Below are 20,742 nucleotides of genomic sequence, written 5' to 3' on the forward strand. Positions count from 1 at the left end.
TGTCCTGTCCTCTGTTTATCAGGCAATGCAAGCACTGTTAATCCATTTTATTTTTATTTAACTATTTCATTTCACCTTAGCACAGAGAAGAAAACATTTCCCCAGTTGATTGAGCAGCCCTCTGTGAACACTGTACTCTGTGAACACTGTACTCTGTGAACACTGTACTCTGTGAACACTGTACTCTGTGAACACTGTACTCTGTGAACACTGTACTCTGTGAACACTGTACTCTCTGAACACTGTACTCTGTGAACACTGTACTCTGTGAACACTGTACTCTGTGAACACTGTACTCTGTGAACACTGTACTCTGTGAACACTGTACTCTGTGAACACTGTACTCTGTGAACACTGTACTCTGTGAACACTGTACTCTGTGAACACTGCACTCTGTGAACACTGTACTCTGTGAACACTGTACTCTGTGAACACTGTACTCTGTGAACACTGTACTCTGTGAACACTGTACTCTGTGAACACTGTACTCTGTGAACACTGTACTCTGTGAACACTGTACTCTCTGAACACTGTACTCTGTGAACACTGTACTCTGTGAACACTGTACTCTGTGAACACTGTACTCTGTGAACACTGTACTCTCTGAACACTGTACTCTGTGAACACTGTACTCTGTGAACACTGTACTCTGTGAACACTGTACTCTGTGAACACTGTACTCTCTGAACACTGTACTCTGTGAACACTGTACTCTGTGAACACTGTACTCTCTGAACACTGCACTCTGTGAACACTGCACTCTGTGAACACTGCACTCATTGTTAATACATCTCTATTTAAGTACGTTCAAACCGCAGTGAGGAGAAACTGTGGAACATGTGAAGTTATTGCCTCTTGACTACATTTAGTACATTCATGTAGAATTTGTAAAACCTTTGAAAACAATGGTTTGGATTGAGGCATTCTTCATTTTGGATGACTGGAATGTTCAATAATGAAATACTAAACATTGAAAGAATGTCTTTAAGTTAGCAAATAAATGACATATTTCAAACAATTACGCGCATGTAGCTTAGTGAATATACGTATGATTTATTATGCATAAATCCAAACCATTAAAAAGTGATATAGATATACTCTTTCTCTAGAAGTATCTGCACACTCATCCCTAGCCTGAAGTCTGAGGAACTTCTCATGCAGATGCTGCTTCTCTCCAGGTCACATCTGCATGGCTGAGGCTCATCTGGTAAACAAATGGGTGAATGACTTCCTGTCATTCCTTATGGACATGAGACAAAAAACTGCCTTTGACTCTAGACATTAGAATCTTGTTTCCTACAACACTGTCAGTTGATATCAGTTCAACAGATACTGATATCAAACTGCACGGAAGAGCAATGAAAGCAGGTCCATTCCCCCCACAGAGATCATAGAGTACATATGGTCAAAATAAAACTCTTAATTTATCTTATGGATTAAACCCAAAGCAACAGAGACCTTTCTTAGCTCAGTAGCAAATTAGCTCACATGTTCCTTGGCTCTATTCACCCAGAACTAAATATCATTTCTGATTTCAGCTGCTGTCTGAATGAAGCTCGATAACAAAGGACTCCTTCCGGGGAACATGAGCCAGTCCTGAGAGGGGAACACGTGCCTGTAGCGTTGCATGAAATTGTACATTGGACCTTTTTTATCAATACACTAAAGTGATATTTTTATCAATACACTAAAGTGAAAGGTCCATATTATCCCACTGCCTTGATGTTGTACAATGCAAATGGTGGTACAAAAGTAAATCTGCATAGCAAAATGTTCTGGGCAGAAAAATATATTCCTTACTGTCACTTAAACATACAGTGATCAGTTCATCTACAGCACAGCAGTGAACAAGTTCCACCGCGGCACCTTCTGCAGCTTCCTGTCTGTGGACTCAGTTGTTGTGCATCGTTTTGCATAGATCCAAGAGTTGTAGTGGTGCAGATGCTCATGCAGCGGGGGGAGGGGGGAGGGGGGAGATTTGGGGGGTCAGATGTACTTGTTGGCCAGATTCTGGACATCGTTCTTAGTGAACTCTGCGCTCTGCACAGCAGACAGATGCTCAAACAGCTGGGTCATGTGGCGACGCTCGTCCTTCTCCAGCAGCATCAATACAACCTGAAAAAACACAGCATTTCATCACCAAAACCACACAGAGCACAAAAACGTGTTTTCATTCAATAGTCGTCGTGGTGATCTATGTAAGGAAATGTGCAGGCTTGGGGAAAAAAATATCATATGTAACGGAATTACGTAGTTAGGAGAAGATCTGTAACTTTTCCCTTACGGAACGTCTACACAGCAGCGTTAAAAAAATCTTGAAACGCTTCTGCCCATTCACTTTGAATGGGGTGACGTCACTTTGCCTCACTTTTCGCCGAACTGCATTGTGGGCAGGCGAGCGGAGATTTTCAGGATTTTGAGGATTCAAAGTTGAACAATGTTCAACTTTTGAGGCTGAGGTGGAAGCGTCAGCCAATCAAATCCCGTGTATGCAAATCTGACAGTTCAAGCTCTAGCCAATCAAACGGCGTGTATGCTGGGAGAGACATACCGCAGGTCATTTCCTCATATTCCAAAAAATGGAGGAGAAATGAGCGGTAGGGAATCACCCGGTGCTTTATGACCAGTCCCTATTTACCTACCGGGATACAAACCGGAGGAGCCAGGCATGGAGGGAGGTGGCAGAGACAGTGGTAGCTTTTCGCCTGTTTTGGGGAGTTTATATCCAGTTTACTTCGGGCTTTTTTGCTTCGTATGTCGGGGGCGGGAGATTCATGTGATTGGTTGTTCGCAAAGAATCCCCAAGCTTCAGATACGCCCACCTCCAAGATTTTTTTAACGCTGCTGTGTAGACGTTCCGTTACAGTTACAGAGTGACCTTGTCTATTTGCTTACTTTATGTTAAGGTATCCAAAAGTGACAGAAAGTAATCAGGTTACATTACTATATTGATATTGGTTAGGTAACTGATTACTTTTGAACAGGTCAAGGTAACATTTGTAATTGTAACGGAATACATTGTTAATTCTCAATTCCACTTTTTAAGTATATTAATTTTAATGTCCAAACACTGATGCTTCTGTAACAAAATAATTTCCCAAATTGGGATCACTAGTCTGTCTGTCTGTCTGTCTGTCTGTCTGTCTGTCTGTCTGTCTGTCTGTCTGTCTGTCTGTCTGTCTGTCTGTCTGTCTGTCTGTCTGTCTGTCTGTCTGTCTGTCTGTCTGTCTGTCTGTCTGTCTGTCTGTCTGTCTGTCTGTCTGTCTGTCTGTCTGTCTGTCTGTCTGTCTGTCTGTCTGTCCCTTCCAACCCGGGAGATGTGATTTTGCTAAATTACAAAGACTTATATGAAGCATCTCACCGAGAACCTGTGGGCGGTGTGCAGATGATGGAGGTGTTGGTACACCAGGTGGGGGTCTTTCTCCAGGAGGTGTGAGTCCAGTGCTTGCATGATGAAGCTGATGGTGTTCCCATCCAGCTGGGTGCTCAGGAAGTGGGGAAGCCTCTCGGGGGGGGTTGAGGCCAGCAGGGCCGCGCAGGCCGCCGTGTTCCCGCTGCAGCGCGCTGCGTTCAGGGCCTGGCCGTACTCGTAGGCGTTGGTCAGCTGAAGGTTGATGGGTTCCTCCCATCTGGGACTCTCTGACTGAGCAGCGCCCGGCGTTTCCTCGTCTCCAGCAACCTGAGGAAGAAGAATTACAGAGTTATTTACAGAGGAGAGAAGGGGGGAAAGGGTTTGTTTGAGGAACCATTCAGGTAAATACACAGAGTGTTTAGCGTGTAAGTTTGTTATTACCAGTGTTGTGAGTTCAATCTTTTTAATTAATTATAGTAAGGGAACATCTTAGGAGTTAGTGTAGTGAGTTTCAGAGCAGTGTAATTATTTGACCTAAAACTAAATGTTTTTATGAACATGACATGGGGATTTGCTAACTTTTGATTTCCCCCATTTTACACGACACAAATGGAGGCCACTATGGGCCACAACTAACACGTAGGTTTCTGTAGGGTTCATGGCAGACGGATGCAGTTGCTCTCAGGAGGATATATAATAAAGGTGTGTTAGCTGCTGAGCCTATTTAGTGTGCATACGACACACCTGGCACAGTTTATTCATTTCACACGTAGCGTAGCGCGTGCATGTCGTCATCCAATCCTTTTGTCAATCCTTCTTAATCGCCTTCGCTTCCGAATCAGCATTGCTATTGCATTTGACGGGTCGACGATCTGTATTTGTGTTTGCTTAAATAACTCAGACGAAGCTCATGTCTGAGGTCGGAAGGTAAACAGACGCCTCATTTACAGCAAGTGGGTGCGGGAGGTTTTTCTTCTTTTTCTCTCGTTTTTTTGGCGGATTGCAACTTTAAGGTGCATACCGCCACCTACTGTACTCGCCGTGAAGTTGTTTGCGGCCTGCCAGTAAACCCAAAGCAGAAGAAGAAGAGGTGACGTCAGCGGCTTCATTTGCCTAATCCACCCCCAGGAACTCATTTTGGTGTGAACGCGATCTGCTTTAGTTCATCAGAACTAAAAGAGCTCTCATGAACTAAAGTTCTCATGAACTATTGTGGGAAAGGTACTTGGTGTGAACGCGCCTATTCTGGACACATCATGTTGCACTCGTGGTATATCTGACCTCCTGATGAGCGGTATCATAATAAGCACTTAGGGTTAGCTAGAAGTGAAGCTTGTTAAGTAGAAATGAACAGCTTTGTTAATGCATTGTGCATTTGGCCTGATGGTTCAGATTATTTGAACTAAAAAGAGTACATTTTCCAATTCTTGCCGCCATTTGTTTTGCAGTGGTTGGAGAGAGGGCTGTTTCCACTGCAGGATACAGCTTTACTCAACCCGCTCTTCTTTTGCATCCCATTAGGGAAATATGAATAGTAGTGGTATTTGTATTTCATATCAACTCGGCCAAGCGAGCTGAGCCAAATCTTAAAGGTCTCCTATTATACTATTTGTAGGCATATATTATAGGTTTCATATAAAAAACATGTCTCTGAAGTGTTTTGCTCAAAATACCAAACAGATCACCCATTGTAGCATGCCTCATACCCCTCTATTTCAGCCCTGTTATGGCATTTCCACTACAGCGCGGAGCTCGCTTTAAGCGTGCCGAGCCGTGCGGGGCCCGTTTTTGGTTGTGTTTCCACTTGGCGTAGTTCTGGCTAGCGGGTACTATTTCACAGTTTTCTGGCCCCATAAAATCGAGGTTCTTTCCGGGCCAACAACCAGGCTGAGTCGGGCTGAGTATGCTAAACTAGAGAGAGAATCGCTGGCAAGGGGGCTACAACTACAACAAGATGAACATATTTGACCGTGATTTAATTGTAATACACGTTTCAAAATGATGCCGAAGTAACAACATACTGATACCGGTTAGTAAAAACCATGAATTAATGTTTTGACAAGTCTGCAGACAGACGGCAGGCGAAAAACCTTTTAAAATGCGTGTTTTCTAAATGGAGATTGGCTAAGCTAACGCAATATATGCTCCGACCGTCCACACTCACAACAACGGCCTATACAGACATAAATAAAGCAGCGACTGTATTCGCCATGACACAGACAGTCTGTGGTTTGTACTTGTTTAACTTTTGTCTAGTTTCTGAACATATATGAGGAGCTGTGAGCTCTGAGGGCTAACAGCTAACGGCTGTGTTGTTTTTCTGGGTTTCTCATTGAAGATGACGTCACGGCTCCGCCTACACTGCGTTACTATAGATACTACCCCAGTTCCTAAACTGTAATGGAAATGCGCCATAAAGTGAGCCAGTCCTAACGAGGCCTAGCCATACCGAGCGAGGCCGTGTAGTGGAAATGCGGCATTAGAGAAGTGCTGATTCTGGGTCTGGCCCTTTAAATGTAACTGAGCTGCTACTGGCTACGCCCAGTTGGAGCTGCTGCTGGCCACGCCCCTTTGGAGCTGCTGCTGACCACGCCCCTTTGGAGCTGCTGCTGGCCACGCCCCTTTGGAGCGTCCACATGCAAGCAGTGAGCTCTGTGAAGAGAAGGCTGTCTACCAGCAGAAACTCAGCTAAACACTGCCGTGATTAAACACCATATTATGTTCCAAACCACATCAAGCATTATTTCTGAAACAGTATGGAGCTCAAACACTTTCTCCCTCGCGGGTTTACCACAAGGACAGTACCTTTTATATCCGGCTTCTTAGAGTGTTAGCGATGCTTGCTAATGTAAACAAAGACCATTTTACTTCCAAAACACGTCAGGCATTGTTTCTGATAGCAACGTTTCCGTGGGCGTAAAGCCAGCCCACATTTTAGTAATGTCGTCATGACCGCAGCAAATCTGGATCAGCTTCGTTGTTCCCCCGTTTTGTGGGTAAGGAGGAAAAGAGAGAGGGTTTTATTTTCTGACACTTTGTGTCTCCTTACACACCGGGGACACATATTTATGTATAAAAGACATAAAAAAGTGCATTTTGCATGTTATGTGACCTTTAAAGCTGATCACCCTGCCTACGTTAGAGGTTCTATCAGGCAAACAGAAAGTGTCCACCCTGGGATAAGAACTAGAGAAAACACCCTGTGATGGAGCATTGCTGCACCATACTGCAGAGACACAGCGGAACATGCAGCACGTGTGGCCTGTGGTCTGGACTTTGGCCACTAAACCAACATCAACACAGAGCCGAGCGCTTTCCTTCAGTCTCCTTCAGCCCCCCCCCCAAGCCTTAGATTAACTTCTCCAACATGCTGACAAAAGAGTGCCAAGTGGTTCTGCCCTTCTTTTATTCAAAATGAGTGGAAAAGACTATACTGCACAGGAGCTGAGCTTGGACCGTATAGGATATTTCATAAAAATAGAATAATATAAGGAGACTGACCACCCCCATGGGCTATGGTTTATATGTGTTGTATCTTGTTCTTAGATATTGTCTGTTTTGCTCAGATCATTAAAACGACACGTTAATAGCTGTTTCCTAGCTGCTCAGTGCATATTCCCAAAACATTTTCTGATTATTCCAACGGGACATGAATGCAGCACTATTGCCTTACCTCGCAATATTAAACCATGTTATCTTAAAGAGTATTCTATTAACCCACTAGAACACTGCGTTCCCAGAATGCATTGTTCCTCGTGTTTCCTAGAGGTTCCAGAAGTGGGTGGTCAGATCCTAGCTTTGGAGCTGGTCTCCTGTGGAACCCACTACATTTAAGACTCCTCTCTTTAATTAAGTTTAAAGTTAGGGCTGGCTCAGGAGGAATCTATCTACAAGGGGACAGAGTGTGTGGTTTGATAACACAATATTAACAAAAGGGAAACATCATTTGTGTGTCCGCCCCACTAAGTTTTCACTAAGTTTTCTGAAACTTGCACCGCTAGTTTTTCTGTTACAGAGGACAAAAACAAGCAGAAAGAGCAGCGTCCTCGGTGGAGGGAATACAAAAAGACAAGTGTATCTACCTCTGTGATGGGGACAGTCGTCCTGGGTTTGGCTGGGGACACGTTGGCCAGACTCTGTCTGAGCAGCACCGTCACCTCCTCCAGCTCCTTCTCAGCCTCCTGCACGTTGGGGTCCTGCTGCAGGACCTCCTGCAGGTCTGAGCTGCAGGCCATATAGTCCTGCAGCACAGCATACCAACATGTGTAAGTAGCTGAGAGCTCCAATATTAACTCATGAAATAATAATAATGTAAGGTGAACTTAAAGAGTGCCCTGCAGTCTTGGTTTCTAAATAAACATTTAGCATCCAATCACCTTTAGGCCTCTGCTAGCCAGGGCTCGTCTGTAGAAGGCCTTCTTATTGGTCGGATCCACTTTGAGAGCTGCATCACAGTCCTGCTTGGCTTCAGTAAACCTCTCCAACTTCAAGTAGCACAGGGCCCTACACACACACACACACACACACACACACACACACACACACACACACACACACACACACACACACACACACACACACACACACACACACACGTGTTAAATAGATGAGATAGCATTTTAATCTCTGAGCATTCATCCAGCGTTTTGCTTTCCTAATGTGTTCGGTATTTTCATTCAGATGGTTCTCAGCTACAGTGTGTATTTGCTCTGGTGTGGCTGACATACAAGCTATTTACAAGCTAAGTAAAACAGGACACACAATAGGCTTTTCTTAAGTACGCAGGATCACATTTTCCTCGCCGACATGATTAAACATCTACGTACTGCTGTTGGAGGGAAAGTGGGGGTGCTGCCCTGCCTGCTGCATGCTTTGTGCTTGCTGTGTGTGTGTCTGTAGATGAACATGATAGAGGCTATAAATGGAGTTGTGATCAACAGTGATGAAGCAGGCAGCTGTTTCCTGAGCCTCTGCCATTCAATACCAACAATAGAGGCTCATTTACTAGCAGTGACAGACTGATGAGTGGCTAGGATTAGCCAAAGGGCTAAATGCAGCAGAAACCAGCTGAAGATAATGAATCAATCTGTTATCATTTATCCCAACCAGAACATTGCATTTCTGACATTCCTGCATCATAAGGACACATCCTAATGAGGAACAGAAAGTAAAAGCCACCACTAACCTGTTGGTGTAGACAGCACACTCCTCTGGCTTCAGCTTAAGGCATTCAGTGTACTTCCCCAGTGCGTCCTGGTATTGGCCCTTCTTCACAAAGTCGTTCCCTTCTTGCTTCACTGCTGTAAAACGGACTTCTGCTTTCCTTTCTGGAAGACAAAGTCCAGTTGTGATTACTCATTGCTGCTTACTCACATGTCATTCTTCTTTCTGTTGAAGTAACCCACATTGACACATTTTTTAACCCCCCTTTTTTATTTTCCTACCACAAGGTTATGCCAGTCTTTTATGCTATAAAGCTGGAGGGTTTTAAATCCTTGAAATGAATGCTGTGCTAGCTAGAAGTGAGGCATGAGAGTAAAGTCAGCAATCAGTCACAGTGTGGACTAAAGGCTAATCAATCTGCTGCAAAGGGTCTTATGGGAGGGAGAACTGTGCCAGCAGGTCTATTCTTTCATTGGAGTTTAAAAATAGCATCTGCAGCACAGCCCAGGGAGGGGGAAAACTGCATGGTCAGTAACAGAGTGACACGTCCACTTATATAAAATCCAGGCTTTTAACATTCTGTTTGTATCTTAGTGCAGAGTGATGGAGAAACAGGAACAAGCTGAATGTTGGTGGTGAAAGTGTTGAGAGCATTCTCTTCTGCTCCTCGCTGTCAAACAGTGGTGGAGGGAGAATACAGGTCATTGAATTCTGGAACTGTTAAAGTACTCAATGAAGATACAATTGAAATTGTGGGTGTAAAACTGTTATATCGCTGGATCATTATTTTTGATACATTCATTTAACTGTTGTAGTTGTTTTAGGTGAAGCATTAAGCATTTATACACTGTTGTGTTGCAGTCGAATCTAAAAGATACTATCCATACTACTGTATACTATCACCATATGTTTTGTATTTGAATGTCTGCTCAGAGCTGAGTGCAGTCTTCAGACAGGTCACACTTTATATCCAAAGGTTACACTAAGATCCAGGTTAAGGATGTACACAGGAGCCTCCAAACACTGTCAACATGTGACTTGTCGATGTAAGAATGTTTAAAAATAAATCCAAAGAAAATGACTAGCGTAGGAATCACAGTACCATCAAAAAACATATTTTAAACATTTTGTTATATACTGAGTATTGTGATAACAAATATTGCTATATATTGTGATTTATATATTTAAATTGTAATTTTAGATCCATCTGTAGTATGTACAAAATAACCTTTTGTGATTTCTTTTTCCCATGTCTGCATCTTTGTATTGGCCAATCTACTCAAAAAGCTATTGTAAATCATTAGTATAACAGGTATGGATATCTCGCCTCTGTGAATAGATACAATATTGCCACTTAAAATACTGCAATATTATACAGTTACAATCGCAGCGTTTTGGGGGACAAACCTTCAAAGTTATGATCAGAAACCATGTGATCTTAAAGAGTATTCTATTACCCCACTAGAACACACACATTGTTCCTCATGTTTCCTAGAGGTCAGAGAAGTGGAATGGTCAGATCCTACAGCTTTGAAGCTGGTCTCCTGTGGAACCAGATCCAAGTTTAGGTTCTGGAGGCAGAAACCCACTACATTTAAGACGAGGATTAAGACGTCCTACTTGAATTAAGCTTAAAGTTAGGGCTGGCTCAGGAGGACTTCTATCTACAAGGGGACAGAGCGTGTGGTATGTTGTACATACTACACGCCCCCTGTGGCAGATTTGTAATTAGTGTTTTCCGGCTTAGATGCATGAAATTTGCTGAATGATTGATTGATCAGGACTTGTTCAGAACAGACCTGCGTCTCTGGCTGCCTTCTCGGCCTGGGCCTGCAGGAGCTCGGCACTGGGCGGCCCCTCTCTGCGGTGCTGCTGCGCTGACAGGGGCACCAGGGGGATTTCAGGGAGCTTCTCCCTCCACTCCGGGCCATCCTCCTCGATCAGCTGCCGGGTGATCCTGCAGGAGGACCAGGATCAGTCAGTGTGGCTGTCACAGACACAAGTGGAATATACTACACACAGTCGCACACAGACAAGGTGTTAAAAAGCTCACCGCAAGTAAGTTAGTGTGTATCTATACAAGCATTATATTGTCTCATAGTGTAATTATATACGGTTGTATGCTAATGCTATGATCTACTGTTTTGCTAAACACAAAGCAGCCAGGTGAGTTTACCTATTGCATAACAGAGAGCGGACATGACAGATTTAGCCTGGAGCTGGAGCTCCTTTTGAACACCAGCTAAATCTGTTGGCCACTAACAAGACTTTGTGTGTTTGTTCATTTGATTTGTTTCTTTAAACATATGATTACAATGCCATTTCTGGATTTTAGTATAGAAAAATATTCAAAAGGGCAAATTATATTGTGTTTTATGATATTGTACCTTTTTATTTATTTACTTATCTTAATACATCTAATGATATAATCACCCAATGGATAGCAAGGACACTTTCATGATAGATCTCTGTATCAGTACACTTAAACAGGTAGTTATACATATTCAGCCAAACTATGGCCGATAAGACCATTCCCTGTTAATATGAATGTTAAAACTCATTCAGGCTCCTCTGTGTTTCCGTGAGAGGTGAGGGTAATACCGGTTGACACTGTCGTTGGCTGCCTGCACGCTGATGTCGATCTGCAGGACGGTCTTGTAATCCACGTAGGCCTTGCGGTAGCGCTCCAGGGAGTCATAAGCCGTGGCCCGGCGCAGGAGGGGCTTGAGGGAGAACGGCTGCAGCTCCAGGGCTCTGGATGGTATAAATAGATGTGATGAGACAGGAGCAAAGGATCAAGTCTGCCGCCTCTGCTACAGATCCTCACTGAGAAGTACTCTACATTGGGATTGACTAGGAATCTATTGTATATGTTTGGATGTGTTCTTGCACTCATGTACTGTGTGATATACTGTCACACAACCCAGTTTTCTGCTTGCCTCAGAAGTTGAATCTTAAGCAAACACACCAGGTATTCACATGGGAGGTTCCCACAGGTTCTCCTACTTACAGAACTTCTGAAGAGATTAATGACTATCCTTTTCAACACACCGCATCGCAAATCCCTTCATAAAATAACAGTGATCTGCGACTGAAGTGTTTCAATTGATAAGGCTGTTTTCTAAAAATTAGAAAGCCTTTCAATTAAACAACCTCTTAAGGCTTCTCACACTACTTATACACACAGTTGAACAAGTTTAGGAAATAGAGACTCTCACCGTGTGCAGTCCTGTATGCACTCTTGACAGTTGCCATCTTTAAGGTAACACGCTGCTCTGTTTGAATACAGAATACATAGATCCTCAGGACTGTTCATTCCTGCAAAAAAGAGAAACACAGAAACTTGGAATCTGCTTGAAATAATATAAGTGGCAAACATCAGAAATAGGCATTATGAACCCCTTGGCTGGTTTAATGATGGCTTTAAAAAGTCTGTATGTGTTATGAGTCATTTATCATTTTCAAAGAACATATTGGAGTACTGCCAAACAATTACATGCAATTTAGCGTCTGTTATATTGGCAATAACTTAACACACTCCACCTGTGCTGCTGTGTGTGTTTTGCAATTATGTTATCCTGTTATGACCGAATGAAGAACTTGCATTAGCATTAGAATTGTTAATATACTAACAAAAAATGTCTTCTACTTGCCTGTTATTAACTGAACATGATATTGAGGTATGAGTCTCAACAAATGAACTCGACCAGGCAGCAGGCCCACCTTTTTCCACTAAGACATCCTAATACGTCCTGCTATGTTACCAGATTAGCATTATGGTATAACACAGGGCCCACTGAGGGGAAAGCTCCTGAAACGACTTTTATGAAATGTTCTCCTGAAAGTTCGACCGCCTGCTCTCAGGCTACTGCACACAGTATTTGCTATTCTCAGACAGCCTGTTGTTTCCACAATCATTATCATTGACACAGGCAAATCAAGCTTATACTGTATATTAGAGCATTCTGTTGCGACACTAAGACAGACTTAGCATGCCACCCGATCAGCTGATTTGAGATGATGACACGGTGAGGTAGTATGATGATGTCTCAGAAAATGCTCACAGTACATCAACTGTGTTAACGACTGTAAAAGAAAGTGTGAATGTAAATATTTTTTTCTGGATGTCTCCCTCCCTACAAGTTCATTGTCTGCATTTAATATATGCCACTTTTCTAGTCTTTGCAACCACTCAAGCACTTTCTACGACACAAGTCAGCTTTCATAGACATAGATACAATGGTGGCAGAAGCTTACTTAAGGTGCCTCCTGCCCATCAGGAGAGATCAGTTTTCACACACATTCATTATGCTATCAGGAGTGATAGATTTTGGGTTGGCATAAATAAACTGCAGGGGCTGGAGATCAAACCACCAACCTCCGATTGGTGGATGTATCCTCATCTCTACTTTTATCTATGTTGTGCCTGCATTACATGTAGCCATCATACAGGTAATAGACCTTGGACAATGTGGATATTCAGTCCCTTTAACCCCAGCAGCACAGTGGGTAGGAGATAAACAGAGAGACTATGTTGAACCTGACAGGCAGCGGTTTCTCCCTCTGTCTCCCTCTCTGTGAGAATTATAGCTGCAGTCCTACAGATTCAATTTCACAGTGAGTGGTTAGCGGTCATGTGACTAGGCAGACCTGAGCTGAGAGGCTTAGCACCGGGCTGAGGCTCAAACATAAACACTGTCCCACCATGCACCTCAACTGCCACAATTTGGCGCATTGTTGTAAGGAGAGAGTCACGGAAGACACAAAACAAACGTTGGGACCTTTTAACTCCTGAATATTGAACCATTGCCATTTGCCACAGTTCCACACTGTACAGTATACACAGTCATGTGGACTGCTTCTTTGACATCAGTTCGCTTGTTGAGGTTTTTCCCTCATGGAAAAAACTGCCTTTTAAGTGGTTTTAATTTGTACCTCCACTGATAAGGCAACACAAACTAAAGGGAAGCACTAGGTTTATAACTGCAAGGTCATGACCTTTGATTTACAATAATTGCGATGGCCTGTTGGAAAAAGTCCTAAAGAGCATTGATGATTAAACAACATAAAGCAACATGTATTCAAATAAGGGGGATAAACTGGTGAAGAAGCTGGCCAGTTAAAGTACAGACCAGCTGTGTATAACACCCTGCTATAAGAAAACATGTTATTACGCACAAGGAGGCGCATCTAAACTTCTTACCATTACCATACATCCAGCTTTATCCTCCACACAATGTGACTGATCTACCAACCACCACAGACTATTATATTATTGTATCTATGGTAACAACAACAGCATCCACCATGATGAGGACTGCTCCACCTTACCTGAATCTGTAAAGCCTTGGATGGCTTGTGAGTATTTCTCCAGTGCGTCGGCAAACTGTCCATTTTTAAACAGCAGGTTTCCTTCATTCTTTAGCCGGGACAGAGGCGGGGGCAGGGCTCCACATGGAGCATCAAGGTTGACGGTTTCCCCTGCGTTTCCTCCGACCGGAGGTTCTTTCCTGCTGCTGGGATCAGCCGGGGCTGAAGCCGTGGAGCCCCTCTTGCCGGATCCATTGGCCACCTTCTCCTTGGACTCCTGCGTGACTCTGTACTTGTCTGCGCTCGCTCCTTTGCCTCTCCGATGTCCGTGGTGGGAGTTGTTGGGCTCACTGTGAGGACCCCCGTCCCCTCTGCTGTGGGGCTTCTTTTGAGTGTTACCCATGTCTCCCCTCTCGACAGGAGCAGCTGAGCTCTCCTCCCCTCCCACAGGCTGGCTGGGTTCAACCGGACGGGCTAGAAGGGCGAGGGAGGGAGGGAGGGAGGGAGGGAGGGAGAGGCAGAGGGAAGGGAGAGGCAGAGAGAAGGGGGAGACACGCCCACAGGAAGGAGTCAGTGGTTACATCACAGTGGGGGAGGGTTGGACACACATGACACACAACCACTTCAGAGAGGGAGTTCCAGGAAGCAGCCATGCTCAGTGAATTATGAAAGTGCTTGGTGGGGGGAGGGCAGATAACACGCACGCATAGTATGTCACGTTACCCAGAGGCAGCGCCATATAGAGATTATTACTATTATACGGCTCTGCCCAGAGGGCCATGGGTGTTTCCTTTCTCTGCAGCACAGGAGGGGCTGTGATGAAAATGACTGCTATCACCACTTAGTGTTTCTGAAGCATTCTCACATGTTTTGTGTAATTCATTGGATTAGAGAGCAAATCCTTTGCCAGGCAGAGGAAGTAGGGACTACAGCTATACTACAGAATAGTGTAAACATATATATAAAATGTAACCAAAAACTCATAATGATCCTTTACATCTAGTTATTAAATAATTATAAATAAGAAACGTTCTGTGGGACATTTGACTTTGGAAGACAAACCTTTGTCTTTATTATAAACCGTAGGTCATTGAGACACTTCCTGACTATATTCATAAATATAAATGTTTTAATGGACGGAATTGTCAACATCTTTAAATGTGAACTTTAAAGACCACAGACCTATCAGCCAGATATTCATTAATAATGTTTCATAGACATGTTCTTCTTTATTTCATTCACTTTGTTGTTAAATGTTTTCCTATCCTAGATTAAACCAGAATCGAATTGTTTTTGTAATAAAATAATATACTATAAGAGCCAGAGGCACTAGCTACTTTTATTGGAAAAGAGTTGGCAGCAATGGAGCTTTTCTATTTAATTATTTAATTAAAAATATATATATTTTACGCTGTTTGATTACTTTAAGAAGAAGAAGAAGAAGAAGAAGAAGACATACTTTATGAATCCTTCACAGGGAAATGTCTTTCTCCCCTCTGTTGTGTCCACACACATTACACACACACAGAGGATATACATGCACACACACATTACACACACACATAGGATATACATGCACACACACATTACACACACACATAGGATATACATGCACACACACATTACACACACAGAGGATATACATGCACCTCTCCATGCAGAGGAGAGGTGCAGAGCAGAGAAGCTGCCAGTTAGCCGGCGCCAGGGAGCAGTTTCCAGGGTAGGTGCCTTGCTCAAGGGCACCTCGGCAGTGGCCCAGGAGGTGAACTGGCACCTCTCCAGCTAACAGCTCACACTCCGTATTTTTTATATTATACCATTTTTTCATCGTATTATGTACATTGGTCAAATTGCTGAATTGGTTTTATTTTAAATGGTGTTTTCACAGTCCAGATTTTCTCTCTTATTCACAGCTTGACAATCATTTAAAACACTTGTAAAGTTACAATTTGATATGACTTATTGGTGGACATAAGGTATCAGAGTCAGACTTTACTGTACAACTAAGCAAATTCAGTTATTTGACCCACCATAGAGCTGTTGCATCTACTCAACTAGGTGGTTCGTTTCTAAATTAAGAACAGTATTAATAACTAGATAATGCAATTCCTGAAGAAATTGCTAGTGGGAATGCTTTATGCTGAAAAGCTGACGCTAAACTGCTATGCCGAAATGTAATGTGTAAGAAGAAAGTGAAGAATTTAGATTGAAATTATACATGAACACTGGCGGCTTGAATGTGTGATGAGAGAAGTAAAGAAAGTAAAAAGGCTTGGAAAAGCAGCAGAATATTTGAACTGCAAACTTTTGAACTAACTTGATGGCGAATGATCTGTCGCCATGCCAACGGCATTTGATGACATCCCATAATACGCTTAGATGCGTTGATGGCTGCATCGTTACCAAACCTGTGAAGTTTTGGGCAGTTTGGAGCATTTTCATAGGAGTTATAGCGACATCGTCTTTTATGGCGAGGGATGGAAACGGCATATGATGACACCCCATAATTGACGTAGAGCTGTTGAGGGCTGGACCGTTAACCATTATCTGAAGTCTGGTGCTCTGAGCATGTCAGTTGGAGTTATGACATCATCGTGTTCCATGACACAGGTGTTTATATTTGAGCTAACGACGTGTCCAGAGATTAAAGGTTTCCATGGTGATATAATAATAATAAAGAATTTTGTGCGTAGCATAACAGATAGTTGGAATGCTGTGTCAGCATTCCCACTAAATAACCTACAGTACAGTGAACATACTAGAACCAAAACCAGGGATTGACATTAAATATTTAGAAGTTCACATATTTTCTTGTCAAAGACTTGTATTTACATAAGCTTCCCCATTATGTAGGAATGATATAAATAATTCAAATAAATGTGGCAAAGGCTATAATTTGTTGAACAACACATTTGTAACAGGTTTGTTAACTGACCAAAAAATATGAACAGTTGGAAGATTGAAAATGGGATTATTATTAGGATTATTTGTAGGTCATTGAAAAGTAGAATCATTTAGAAAGATATGAACATTGAAGTTTCTATTTTAGAAAAGCTGACACTGTAGTGCATCGCTGGTTTTAAAAGCGATTTATAAGAGTCATGTTTAAAGATGTGCAATACTTAAAACGTTTATAAAGATCCTCTGAGTGTGTGTCATTAGTTAGCTGATAAAATGTTAGGGATAAATACCTTGACATATCGACTACAATTAGAGCTTGAATCAAACAAGCAACCTTGTATTTGAAAGATTAACTCACATAGCAACAGTCGCACCTGGTATATAAGTGGTGTGGCTGAGTACTTTAACCAGTTGAGCCCCAAGCCTGTTTTTCAGGTCTCAGGCTCGAAAATGACATTCCCAGAACAAATGACCATAACTACACTTCTAAAAGGGGAAAATTAATAATCTTTTTTCTCAAAGTAATGATAAACCTGTGAGTTGGATGTAGAAAAGTCAGAATCAATATAGATGTTTTTTATTTTAAGGAAAATTCAGATTGAACATAGTAAAAAAACAAGTGACATTTGACCTTTTTAGAGAGGTTTAGAAAAAAAACTCCACCTCTGGGGTCATTTGGGTGGAAATGGGCGTTGTTGCCGTTTCTCTGGAACCCATTGGTCGATTTTGATGATTGACATCTCTTTTGAACCGTTAGAGCCAATAGAATCTAAGGGGAATTTCCACATACACACCAACGTTACCATTGAGAAGTGGGGGCTATGCGCACGCAGTTTGCCCAAAGCGAAACCTATCTTACGCTCTGAAATCTGAAAACTTAAAACTAGGTTTATTGCTGATGGATTATCAGAAATCATTTCAAAGTGACACAGACACATTGGATTAACCTATGGATTAACCTTCAGCAGCGTTTTTATCGTTTTAATGCCATTGAAGACAACTTTTGACCAGACAACAACAAAGGTAAGACATATTGCCATGTTGGCTACCTAATGCCATGTGTTGTGATGTCTGTTTTTGTTTCTAATGTCGCGAGTTCTTATCATGGAGTGATGATTATACCGTGAGTTCTGTGCTAATGGCGTTAGCATTTTTTCGCTCAGGGCTAATTCAGAGGCTCAGCGGTAGTCTTGTGTTTTCTTTTGCTAAAAATGGTTCATATCATCAGTTAGCTGAGTTTCTTCCCGTTACATGGATATGAAACATTCATAGTTTATTAAATATTAAGAAGCCCTCAGACGCTGTTTCCTGCAGATGATGCGTTTTTCCCGGGGGGATGGGGTTCAACAGGTTAAAGGGTTCATGAATAGAGGGGACTTGAATGTGAAATAAGAACAAGAAAATAAAAGTCTAAATGCATGAAAAAGCAGCAGAATATTTGAACTGAAAACTTTAGAACTAAAAGCATACGTCACCAATAATGTCTAAAATATGTGGAACATGTTGAAGTCAGTATGAAGTCTCCATCAGACGGAAAAGAATAGGCTGAGACAGTCTGTTAAACTCCAGTGACCACGTCATTAGTCTGCTGCTCTAATTATGTCAATTGGAGTTATGACATCATCGTGTTCCATGACACATATTTGAGCTAATGACGTGTCCAGAGATCAAAGGTTTCCATGGTGATCAGTGAGAGGAGAGCATTTTCATTAGGCGCGTTCACACCAAGTACTTTTCCCACAATAGTTCATGAGAACTTTAGTTGATGAGAGCTCTTTTAGTTCTGATGAACTAAAGCAGATCGCGTTCACACCAAAATGAGTTCCTGGGGGTGGATTAGGCAAATGAAGCCGCTGACGTCACTTCTTCTTCTTCTGCTTTGGGTTTACTGGCAGGCCGCAAACAACTTCACGGTGAGTACAGTAGGTGGCGGTATGCACCTTAAAGTTGCAATCCGCCAAAAAACCGAGAGAAGAAGAAGAAAAAAAACTTCCGCTTCCGCTGTATGCTTCTGTTTACCTTCCGACCTCAGACACGGTATGGAGTTGACGTTTTGGTGCTCGTGTTATACAGCTTCGTAACTGAGTTATTTAAGCCAATAACTCAGCCACAAATACAAATACAGATCGACCATTCAAATGCAATAGAAATGCTGAGTCGGAGGCGAAGGCGGTTAAGAAGCCTTAACAAAAGGATTGGACGACGCCAGGGGCGTCGCCTGGACCTGAAAACATTCGGGGCTTAGCCCACAGTGGCGGCGGCGCTACAGTGGAATATTCTACTGCAACACTCCCCACACGCACACACACAGTATACCCGCGACTGTTACAATGAAGGCTCGATAATCAGTTCACGGCATATAGGCAGGGGTAAAGTGCTATTTTTTTATGAGTGGGGGGGGACCTAACCTCCTCTAGGGGGGTCCATGGGGATGCTCCCCCGGGAAGATTTTTTTTTAAATATTGAAGTTAAAAGCATCAATCTGGTGCACTTTGAGAGCAACATTAAGAGATCTATGGATATCTCTCTCAACACCCATTTGAAACAGAACTGTAAACAGATTTACTTTTTCTTTAAGGATATTTTACAAATCACTCCCCTTTTAAACTCTATTCTTGTTTTACTGCCATATAGTATTTCATAACTGTTTTTCCTTTATTCTCTTTATTTTTTTTATAACTATAATGATCATATAAACGTGTGCCGCGGAAATAATCTTTTGAATCATTTGTGACCAAACCGTTTGAGATCCACTGAGATAACTTAGACTAAAGTAAACTATCTAAACACTCAGAGAGTCCTTTAGCTCACCTGAGTCTCTCAGTCTGTCAGCAGAGGACTCTCCTCCAGCTTGTTGTGGAACAAACAGCTCCTTATGTCCGTTTATCAGCTAGCTAACCAGATGCTAACAACACGGTCCCTGCTGGCACCGGCACCGGTCCCTCTCTCTCTCTCTCTCCCTCTTTCTCTCTCTATCACACTAAATGCGCTATTGCCACACACACACAGAGCCGAGCTTGAATGACACAAGCACACGTTTATTTCCATGCAACTCTCTGATTGGTCTGGTGTCATGCCTCTGTTGCATTCACTGAACACGGGAAATTACAGTCCTGCCATCCTCTCTTGTGTCATGATGAGGTTCACGTAAAGCACGGTTAATGTATTATATTATTGAGGGAGAATTGTCCGGGGCTACAGAAAAAACATTCGGGGCTAAAGCCCCGGATGCCCAGGCCAGGCGACGCCACTGGACGACGCTATGGACATGTTTCGCCGTAGGACAGCTGAGGATGATGACTGTTATCACGCCCAAAGAACAGCAATAGTACGTTCAGTAAATCACATTAATACTATCTAATGTAGGATTTATGGAGTTATGTAGGGCTAATTTGTGTCTTTGTATGTGTTCCAGATATGCGAATACTACGGAACGCGTCGTGTCCCGCGCTCTCTCTGGGTGAACAATAGAACATCGGCCTGGTGGGAGAAGGTGGTGCCAACGTACACCAATGTGCAGTGGATCAAAGAGCAAGGGCTCTTTTCAACTCCTCTGTATTCGCCTGGAAGCAACGTTGGGGAGACGCAACACCAACTACCGGGAGTGTGTACCCGTGCCTAAAAAAATCGCCGGGGGGCAAGACACGCGCACAGCCCTTATGAGGCATCTGAACAGCATGTAAATTGACAATAAAGCTGATCTTTTGTACAGTGCATTTGGTTCTCTCTTTTATTTACCACAGTCAACAGACACAATTACAATAGTGCAGACACACCTTAGTGCAAAGATAAAATGTCAGTATCAAAACAGTACTCAGACTGTATATTTGTATATTAATATGAGTATATTATTATGTTAAATGTGTGTTAAAGACAATGGGATGAGGTTGAAAGCTCTTTAAAAAGCTTTTGTATACCATCTTTACTGTGATAAATACATACACGTTAAGCATACACACCTGAAGAACTACGTTACACACACACAGGTTAGTCTGTGTACCGCTGCACTGCTGCTG

The 20,742-nt window shown here is 42.7% G+C and overlaps 1 protein-coding gene across 1 annotated transcript in view; it reads right to left on the minus strand.

Annotated features, from left to right (window-relative positions):
• Positions 1-9: 9 nt before the first annotated feature.
• Positions 10-20,742, minus strand: part of spag1b (sperm associated antigen 1b) — a 32,376-nt gene continuing 11,643 nt past the window's right edge. The window contains exons 8-16 of the mRNA XM_034149390.1: positions 13,847-14,299; positions 11,734-11,833; positions 11,117-11,269; positions 10,315-10,472; positions 8,538-8,679; positions 7,729-7,855; positions 7,435-7,593; positions 3,362-3,679; positions 10-2,115 (exon numbers count right to left, since the gene is read on the minus strand). Coding sequence (XP_034005281.1) covers positions 1,987-2,115; positions 3,362-3,679; positions 7,435-7,593; positions 7,729-7,855; positions 8,538-8,679; positions 10,315-10,472; positions 11,117-11,269; positions 11,734-11,833; positions 13,847-14,299 — 1,739 coding nt within the window. The 3' untranslated portion in view covers positions 10-1,986. The remainder of the gene's footprint in view (positions 2,116-3,361; positions 3,680-7,434; positions 7,594-7,728; positions 7,856-8,537; positions 8,680-10,314; positions 10,473-11,116; positions 11,270-11,733; positions 11,834-13,846; positions 14,300-20,742) is intronic.

Source organism: Trematomus bernacchii, unplaced genomic scaffold, assembly GCF_902827165.1.
Source record: "Trematomus bernacchii unplaced genomic scaffold, fTreBer1.1, whole genome shotgun sequence".
NCBI classification, from domain to species: domain Eukaryota; kingdom Metazoa; phylum Chordata; class Actinopteri; order Perciformes; family Nototheniidae; genus Trematomus; species Trematomus bernacchii.